This window comes from Gobio gobio (genome assembly GCF_949357685.1).
Source record: "Gobio gobio genome assembly, chromosome: 11".
Taxonomy (NCBI): Eukaryota; Metazoa; Chordata; class Actinopteri; order Cypriniformes; family Gobionidae; genus Gobio; species Gobio gobio.
This window is the reverse complement of record NC_137104.1, coordinates 44,235,621-44,246,080: the sequence shown is the minus strand read 5'-3', so window position 1 is coordinate 44,246,080 and position 10,460 is coordinate 44,235,621. Positions and strand designations below refer to the sequence as shown.

The 10,460-nt window shown below is 39.1% G+C and overlaps 1 protein-coding gene across 1 annotated transcript; it reads right to left on the bottom strand.

Annotated features, from left to right (window-relative positions):
• Window positions 1–4,741: 4,741 nt before the first annotated feature.
• On the bottom strand, window positions 4,742–9,239 carry LOC307133479 (C-type lectin domain family 4 member E-like; the record flags this gene model as incomplete). The annotated part of the gene is made up of 4 exons (XM_079828561.1): window positions 4,742–4,965; window positions 6,752–6,867; window positions 7,729–7,779; window positions 9,213–9,239. 4 exons carry the CDS (start codon window positions 9,237–9,239, stop codon window positions 4,806–4,808), a joined length of 354 nt encoding a protein of 117 aa, XP_079684687.1. The 3' UTR covers window positions 4,742–4,805.
• Window positions 9,240–10,460: the final 1,221 nt, after the last annotated feature.

The window sequence follows — 10,460 nt, the reverse complement described above, 5'->3', positions numbered from 1 at the left end:
TTAAATCTGCTACAGGATGTTTTTTTTTAAGATTTTGTGCAAGATTTGACACTATGTCTGCAGTTGTCAGACCGTCATGTCCATCACTGGAAAAAAAAGAAAACAATCCACAAACAGCAAGAAAATATTAACACTGCCTGCTCTTATTTTTGTGACTTTTAAGACTTTAAAGGTTTTTAGTATTTCATGGGCCCTTTACAACGAGTAAGCTATACCACACTGCTCAAAAATAATAAACAATTTTGACATCACAACTTTAGTAATACATTTTGAAAAATCATAAAATCACATTCTTATGGATAACAGGAGAAACAGCATGGCAGATATTTATAAATTAGATATAGATTTATAGATAAATTAGATATTAGATATAGACAGTTTCTCTACTTCCTCAAGATCTGAGGAACTGCTGTCAATGGTGATAGGTGCATATATATGGGTATATGTACTGTGGAAGGGAGAACAACAATAACAGTTAATCCAGAAAGTATTCTGAAACAGATGTTTTGGCTGTAGTCCAGAACTTTGGTCTAATAGTTTTATTTCAAATCCAGTGAAATATATAAAATGATGCCTTCTGACTGACCTGTAGACACAACTTAGGTTCACCCACTGAGGTGGTTGTATGTTTGGGTATTGTTGCACTCTTGGCCTGTAGCACCGACAAAACCACACAGAACAATAAGAACTAATAATCACAGAATTAACCAGAAAATAAACAAATTCTGGTGTATTATATTATCTATATAAATCTAAGGCCTTCTCAAGCTGTATGGCAAACCCATTTAATCTGCTGCCTATTACACATCACACTAATATTACCATGGGGACAATAAGCAAGACTACTAAGTTAGCACTTTTAAACATCCGCTCACTTAAAAATAAATCACTTCTAGTCAATGACTTAATAACTACAAACAACCTAGATTTTATGCTTCCAAATGAAACATGGCTAGAAGACAGCTGCAGTGCAACAGTCCTCAATGAATCAGCACCTCCTTACTCTACTTTTATGAGTGTCTGCAGAGCGGTTAGGAGAGGTGGAGGTGTAGCTGCTCTATTTAAAGGTCCTGTTCTTCGTGATCCCATTTTTCAAACTTTAGTTAGTGTGTAATGTTGCTGTTAGAGCATATATAATACCTGTAAAATTATAAAGCTCAAAGTTCAATGCCAAGCGAGATATTTTATTTAACAGAAGTTCCCTTTCAAAGCCTACAGCGAACGGCCGGTTGGGATTACATCCTGGTATATCCTGCTTTCAGTAGAGCAGTTTGTCGACTAACCTCCGCCCACAAGAGTACACGAAAAAAGGGGCGTGGTCTTGTTGCTCCCGCGTGGACAAGAGGAAGTGTTGCGTTCGTTTGCGTTTGTATATTTTGTTTGTCGCCATGTCGTCGAGACGCTGTTATTTTCATCCCGGAGTCAAGTCACCTTTGTTTGGCCTTCCCAGGACCGCTGTACTTAGAGATCATTGAGCGCATGCATCCCCGTTATGGTGAGAGGCGGGACCTTTCCGGTAACGTGCGCTCTGCGTGCGCTAAGCTGCTGTCGAATCACAACACGGGAACCGCTGGCACAATCAGAACTCGTTACGTATTTCTGAAGGAGGGACTTCATAGAACAGGGAAATCTTTCAAGCCGTTTTGAGGACAGTGAAAACAGCAGTATACAGATAAGTAAATTGTGTGAAAAATACTGTGTTTTTTTACCCGCGAAACATGAACACATGTTATATTGCACACTGTAAACACAATCAAAGCTTCAAAAAAACACGAAAAACGGGACCTTTAAAGATGTCTATCAGTGTAAGTAAGTGTCATTTGGTGATTACCTGTCTTTCGTATATCTGGGTATTGTGTTAAAAGGTGCTCCACGCATTCTACTCATCATTATTTACAAGCCTCCAAAATTTCTCTCCAGCCTTTGTTGAGGACTTTACAGAGTTGTTATCAGCAATCTCCTCTGAGTTTGACTGTTTTGCTATCGCTGGGGATTTTAACATTCACATTGACAATGCTGAATCCAGTACAACAAAATATCTCATGACTGTTCTTAACTCTTTTGATTTGACTCTGCATGTACATGGACCCACACATGATCGTGGACACACTATAGATTTACTTATCAGTAAGGGTCTAAACATTTCATCAATAGTTATTAAGGATGTAGCACTGTCTGATCATCTCTGTATTTTCTTTGATGTATAAATCTTTCCTGCCATTGAAGCTAGATCTCTCTCTGTCAGAAAGAGATGATTAGGGTGGACTATTGTAATGGTCTTCTCACCGGGCTTCCCAAAAAAGAAAATTAGACAGCTGCAGCTCGTACAGAACGCTGCTGCCAGGATTCTGAGCAGAACCAGAAAATATGACCATATCACACCAGTCCATTTCCAGTTACATTTAGAATAGATTTTAAAGTATTATTACTGGTATATAAATCACTTAATAGCCTAGGACCTAAATACATTGCAGATATGCTGATCGAATACAAACCCAACAGATCACTCAGATCATCTGGATCAAGTCAGTTAGAAATACCAAGGGTTCACTCAAAGCAAGGAGAGTCTGCTTTTAGAACATTTACATTTACATTTAGTCATTTAGCAGACGCTTTTATCCAAAGCGACTAACAAATGATAGCAATAGAAGCAAATAGAACAGTCAAGGGCAACATTAAGCAAGCGCTGTAACAAGTCTCAGTTAATCTAGCACAGAACACATAGGACAATTTTTTTATATATATAAATAGACAAACAGAAAGTGAATGGAGTGCTCAGTGCTATTGGTCAGGTGCTGCTGGAAAATATGTGTCTTTAGATGTTTTTTGAAAATGGTTAGAGACTCGGCTGCTCGAATTGAGATAGGCAGGTCATTCCACCAGGTGGAAACTGTCCAGGAAAAGGTCCATGAGAGTGATTTCATGCCTTTTCGTGATGGCACCACAAGGCGTCGTTCACTAGCAGAACGTAAGCTTCTGGTGGGTGTGTAAGTCTGAACAAGCGAGTTAAGGTATATTGGCGCAGAGCCAGTGGTTATTTTGCAGGCAAGCACCAGTGCCTTGAATTTGATTCGAGCGGCCAGTGGCAGCCAGAACAAATCAAATGCTCCAACAGTAGCCACATTCAAATCCAGACTAAAAACACATCTGTTTAGCTGTGCATTTACTGAATGAGCACTGTGCTTTGTCCGACCTGCTTAATTTTTCAATTTAACCCTTGTGACAAGCAGTGAGGCGAGGGACCGTGCCGGTGGCGAATGTTAATGAGCGCCAGCTGTGCGCCACACCGGAGTGATGTAATCACCGGAGTGATTACACTTTTGCCATTGATGTGTTTATAAGCAACTGGAAAAAAAACCACAAATGTAAGAGCATGTCAAAACTTCTAAAGGGCCCCAAAAGAGCGGAGACTCCAGAGGGTTAACCAATCCACACAAGTCAGATCAGAGTTAAATAATGCTTAAATAATGAGCTGAAACCACAATGAATGTAGCCTACGTGCTGTTCTCTTTCAGTCTAACCTGACCTGTTTATGGACTATCATTAAGATTAAGTTTATATAGCCAATGTAAAATATAGTAGCCTACTTTGATTAGGCAGGTGGCGTCAGTGTGATAACTGTGGCAATCGGTTACGCCTCTGTCATAAAAACAGTCGGATTGGACGTGAAAGGACACGACCCAAAATGCATCCATGCATGCACACCTTACACAAACTCTTAAACCCAGCATACAGAACTAGACAGGGCAACTGAGCACTTGTTTTGTATGCAAGAAAAAGAAGACAGAAAGATTATTTGTATTGCGCAAAAGACTTAGAATGAGTTTAAGGTCTGAGGTGCCGATTCATGTGTGAAAATGATTCTTCATGCTCCCTCCCAACCATTCTTTCAGTTTGAGCCTGATTAATCATGGCTTTGTCATTCTTGATTTTGCATAAATTATTCAGTCATTGACTCTGAAGCATTTGCCTATTTAAATTCAAAACAGAGACTCGTTTTTTTTTTGTTTTTTTTTTTCTTTGGCCGGGAAGTGTATATAGGCAAAACAAACAGGAACTTTAACATGTGGCCCTAAATGTGTAGTCACTTTTAATAGCTTTAAAGCTAAAGTCATTTTTAAAGCTTTATCTATTGATATTTTTAAATATTTATATTAATTTAAACTAGGAGACATGGAGTGAAAACAACTTTATTGTGTCAGGTGTGTCACTTTGGAGTGGAAATTACTGTAGCAATGAACAACACTAAAAGCAGAGCCAATTTCCTTGTGCCTAAAACCCAGGGTTGGCGCAAACTAAACTAAAGCATACCTGGCTATCCACCTAAACTGGCTTCATGGTATAGGCCAAAGGTGTTGACTGATTCATTATGCTCAAAACTTTGATTTTATGCTGCGCCCTACTGAGTGGAAGTGGAACTGCTGGACATAACCTAACAGGTATTTACATAAAAGTGCTATTATTATAGTTACCCCAGAATTGCAAACACAACATAAGCCATTCAAAGATGTTTAGTTGTTTAGGAAAAGACAGACAATATTTTTTTTTACATTGAAAACTGATTAATCAATTGGTCTTTCTATGATGTTTTATAAAAGTTAATAACTTTACAAAAATCGACCATTTGTAAAAAGCTCAGCTAAAGTTAGATAAAGATAAATGCACATGAGGTTAGTTTAAAACTGATTTGTTTGACTACTGCAGTTAGTCTTTTTAAAATGTTAAACATTTAAAACCCTGAGACCAGACAATCAGTAATGCAATTGTACTCAATGAATGTCTGTGTATGTTGGTGGGAGCAATGATCAAGTGGACCCAGCCGTCTTCTCACAGATCCAGGGCAAGGACATGTAGCACGGCGCATCATACCAGCTCTTTATAGCCACGCGGGTTAAAACATCTGTTTTTATCATGTAACCACAGTCTTCATTAATATGGTTGTTGGGCTCGCCATCTTCCCAGAAACTATGAAGGAAAAAGAATGGGTGAGTCCCAGTCAGACACCCTGGTTTCCTTGCGGTCTGTTGGTTTTTAACATGTGGAGACAGCATAATAAATAAAATAAAAAAACCTTTATTTTAAGGTGACGTAGTTACACGTTACACATGTACTTACTATAGTAATAACAGTAAATTATGCAAAATTACAAGTAACTAACCCTAAACCAAACCCTTACTCTATAGTAAATACATGGGTTTCACTTTATTTTACAGTATGTGCGCTTACCTAAGAAAGTACAAGGTAACAACATGGGTAAGGTTAAGTTTAGGGGTAGGTTCAAGGATATTACCTAATATCACAAATTATTTTAGTAAGAGCAAGTGACTGTCACCTCGAAATAAAGCGGGTTACACTTTATTTTAAGGTGTCATTGTTACAGTGTAATTATAAGTACTGAGTATTATGAATTAACTACATGTACTTACTATAGGGTTAGGGTTTGGGTGAGGGTTAGTTGCATGTAATTATGCATAATGAACCGTTATTATATGGTAAGTACACTGTAACATAATGTAACAAGGACACTGTAAAATAAAGTGTTACCATAAAGTGTAACCAAAAAAATTACAACAGCAAATTAAAGGGGTACTAAAATATACAAATATATTTAGGTTAATAAAAAAAAATTCTCAAGTTTTTAAAAGGGACATTGCATTTGGCATTTATTTTTATCTTCTTTTAAGTCCACATTAATGTTAATGTTTTATAGCATCCAAAACAGTTTAATTAACGATTTTATTTTTACCCTTATTAATTGTATAATAAATGTTATAATTAATCAGGCTGTAATAAGATGCTTTGCATGAATTAAATAAATAAATGCTTTGCATGAATTAAATAAAATATGTGCACAAAAAAAAAGAAAAATCCTGTTTCTTGTAATATTTTTCCTTTAATAATTATATATTTAGCCCTCATCACACCCTCGCACTTTGTAACAAAATGACCCGAAGCACTAAAATTATATGTTGCCCCTCCATCTTGAAAGTGCATTAGCCAAAGAGGGACAAACCCGTGAATTGAAGCTTTGCCTTTCGCGTTTTAACACTCAATGGCACCGTGTCGAATGTGGACGAGGTCGAACTGGAAGCCATGTTAATCTTGGACTAAATCGGCCACCGTAGGAATTAAAACTAAATCGGAATTGAGAGGAACAGAAACTAATATTCACTGGATGGTCATATACCTTTTCACTGCTAGATGGGGGAAAATATCACACAGTGTAGCTTCAAACTGCAATTCATCGACTGGCCGCTAGAGACTCATAAAATAGAGACTAGAGACTCATAGAATCTCATTGAGCTCCGTGTTAAAATGTCCAACTTTACAGTAGAAAAAAACATGTTTACAGCCTGGTTCAAATTGTGGTTTTGGTCTATACAGCTAATTTTGCCCTTCATGACAACTGTGAGGGGGGTGAATTTTTTTATAACTCATTCATTCACATTATATAAAGCCTTAAAGTTCTGCATAATTAAGGGCGTTGCCACTTTGAGTGACAGGTGGGTAGCCATTTATCTGCTGTCTGTAGTCATCGCGTCACCTCAGCTCCACCCACGTCCTGCCATTTTCTATTATCCGGGAGTGGCAACGGCTAGCTTGACCCTACTTTACGCTTCAAAACTGCTCTTCAGAATCCTATGTAACTATAATATAACTAATATAATGTAACTGTAATATAACACTATGTCCATATTTTTTTACAGTCTATGGTTTTAACTTGTTAAGTTGTCAAATTTAACATTCTTACCCTCCAACCAGCTTGGTTCCGTCCACCCAGTACCAGTCTTCTTCTACTTTTTCATCACTTATGCCGAACCAGTAAGCGTTCCAGTATCCACGGGGCAGCAGGTCCCATATGAACGTCTTTATTGGGTCAATAAGTCAAATATCATTAAAATCAGTGGGGGAAAACCCCCTTAGTAATCCATTTTAATGGCTCACATGTTTCAGCTAAGATCGCTTCCACTTTTGCATATTCAATAGTTTCTGTTCTTTTTACACGCATATAGATGTAGACAGTCAGTGTTACTTGAGGTCATTAGATGCTCTGCAAATACATCGCCATACTTAAAGGAACACTCCACTTTTAAAAAAAAATAGGCTAATTTTCCAACTCCCCTAGAGTTAAACAGTTGAGTTTTACCGTTTTTGTATCCATTCAGCCGATCTCTGGGTCTGGTGGTAGCACTTTTTGCATAGCTTAGCATAGATCATTGAATCTGATTAGACCGTTAGCATCTCACTCAAAAATGACCAAAGAGTTTCAATATTTTTCCTATTTAAAACTGGACTCTTCTGTAGTTACATCGTATACTAAGACCGACGGAAAATGAAAAGTTGTGATTTTCTAGGCCGATATGGCTAGGATCTAAACTCTCATTCCTGCGTAATAATAAAGGAACTTTGCTGCTGTACCATGGGTGCAGCGGCGCAATGATATTACGCAGTGCATGAAAATAGTCCCCAGTGCAAGCAGGTTGTCATGTTGGTTATGTTTACGGAAGTTAGCCTATTTTCAGGTGCTGCGTATATCATTGTGCCTGCTGCACCCATAGTACGGCAGCAAAGTTCCTTGATACCAGACCCGTCAGACCCGGAGATCAGCTGAAGGGATTCGAAAACGGTAAAACTAAACTGTTTAACTCTAGGAGAGTTGGAAAATTTAAAGTTGAAAAAGTGTTCCTTTAAAGCTCAGTAAGATGCACAGCTCTCGTCTGTCCTCACCTGTTCCTCAGGTGTGAGGATGATGGCCAGGTGTCCTCCCTTCTGCAGGTACTATTAGCACTTGTTCTAATTTACAAATATCTTCCATGCTGTTTCTCCTGTTATCCATAAGAATGTGATTTTATGATTTTTCAAAATGTATTACTAAAGTTGTGATGTCCAAATTATGTTTATTATTTTTGAGCAGTGTGGTATAGCTTACTCATTGTAAAGGGTCCATGAAATACTAAAAACCTTGAAAGTCTTAAAAGTCACAAAAATAAGAACATGCACTGTTAATATTTTCTTGCTGTTTGTGGATTGTTTTCTTTTTCCAGTGTTGGACATGATGAGCTGACAGCTGCAGACATATTGTCAAATCTGGCACAAAATCTTAAAAAAAAACATCCTGTAGCAGATTTAACATTAACCTCTCAATGAGTAATTGTCTTTCGCCAGACAATCTGGAGTTATGCAAATTTTCACAGTCTTTCAACATAAAAACCTAAACTCATTCATAGCCTTAACACTGTATATGCATATCTATTTCTAATGATAGGAAAGTTCAGGAGATTTGACTGCATTATAGCTGTACTGTAAGCACTGACACGCTGAACACCTAAATTCCTGTGTCAGAAAGAGGTGACATATTGGGCCTTTCATCTTCTGAAACGTCAGAAGTCATCTTCATGACCTCACAAAAAATGTTGTGATCAATCTCTATTTCAAATAACATGTCCAGTATTTTTAAATATGTAGGCTGTAACTAGGTGGAATCCCACAAAGCACTTTAAGTACTTATAATTGCACATAATATATATATATAAAACATTATTTTAATACTTACTCTTTGAAAAGAAATCCTCAAGGGTACAGATGTACAGAGTAATCCTTCGATATGCCTTTCCAATGGCCTCTTTGTATTGTCCAATGGTAAAAGGTGTGTCAGTCCCAGGGATATTTTTTTATCTGAGAGCCATTTGGGTAAAGCCAGACATATTCTCCATCTTCATGTCTTGGTTGAAATAATTTTGTTTTTTCACAGCAGCTGATAAAAGTTGCTCAGATGACCACTGGGGGTCAACATGTAGAGGTAGGTTTTTTCCTCTTGTGGGCTTGAAGCCATTCTTGGTCTTGCTCATGATCCCAATAGAAGTCTAGACCATCAGACAGAAAAGGCGGAATACAAATGATAATACTGTTCTGTCTGACAACTTAATTAACTTATAATAATAAATAGAAGATTAGCTTACCCTAACTGTTTTATTTTATTTCTTTTTACTTTTTGAGAATGATTTCCTTTCAGTTTCTTTTAGTTCTCTGTATTTCATGAACCGGAGAACAGCTGAAGCTGACTTCGCTAGAATGGCACATGCATCAGTCACTGAAACTGACACACACACACACACACACACACAATCAAAAACAGAGAAAATGATTGACGAGATTGAAAAGATTATAAATTCCTATAATTTGATGGACGGAGCTCAGTAAGAGAATATTACCTCTGGACACTGTCGGACATGACACATGGTCATTACCTGCAGTTCTAGGGGAGTTCTCTACAACAACGCTTACATCTCGCCCACATGAACTGCAAAATCTGGGCAAAGTCGGCCATTGGATGCCACAGAAAGGACAATACATAGAGATCTATGTGAAAAAGACAATGTGACTGAAATTAGCATATTGTATTCCATTTTCCTTTCTAAATAAAGTGTAATATTTTAATTATACCACCAATCTGCAACTTATTTTGACCTGGTTTAACCCTATTTCCATGAATCTTGAACATTATGGCCCAATTTCACAGACTGGGCTTAGCCTATTAAACCTTCAAGAAGGGCATTTAAGTGGCTTTTATAAATGTTCACTAGAGAGAGAAAAAACCCGCACCGCGGGAATAAATACGGAAGTGGAGTACCCCATATTGCTTTTCCAACTGAGGAGCCGAAGAAGTGACTCGGCCCTTCAGCTGAAGCACAGCACCTGGCGACGGGACGTACCCTTTCAGTCGGTCACGTTCGACGTACGTCAGAACTGACCGACGAATTGGAATCCCTACCAACATGCCAGGGATGCTGGCCCTTCCAGCGCCCTGCCTGAGCTCGCTGGACCACTTCTATGTTGGAGAGGGAGTCAGGGCTCCCGGCAGGGAAGGTCAGTCACTGCTGTTCCTGCAAGACCCACTAAGCGTGACTACTGGATAACGCTGGGAAGCGTGCCCGTCTCAGGGAGATGGAACGCTGCGGAGTCACGTCCTCCGAAGGAGGAGAGGTGGAGAATACTCATAAGGAAGGTAGTGCAACATATGGCAGTCTCTGGGGTGGATCCAACCTGGTTCCAGGGGGGAAAGAACACACCCAGAGACGACAGAGCGGGCTCTGTCAAGGGAAAGACAAGGGGCTAGCCGAGTAGGGTAGCTGGTACCGTGGAGAATATACATATGAGGTCGCCGTGAGGGGACCAGCACATTTGGAACCCAGCCTACACACACGTTCCACAAGCATACGGCTGCAGGCCTGGCGTCAGACAGCCGCAACGTCTGGCATCGAAGGGGTTGACAGAGGAGCTCAACAGGGTTCACCATTTCTGGGGAACACAACTGGAGAAAATAGACTTATGTATCGGGCCCAGAGGGCAGGAGTGGCGTTGCAAGACAACACATGAACCGGTACTTCGCGTCTACCGGCCATTGGAGGCGAGTACACGAGAAGAAACTGGCTCCACACGGAGGCTATGGAATCTAGCGA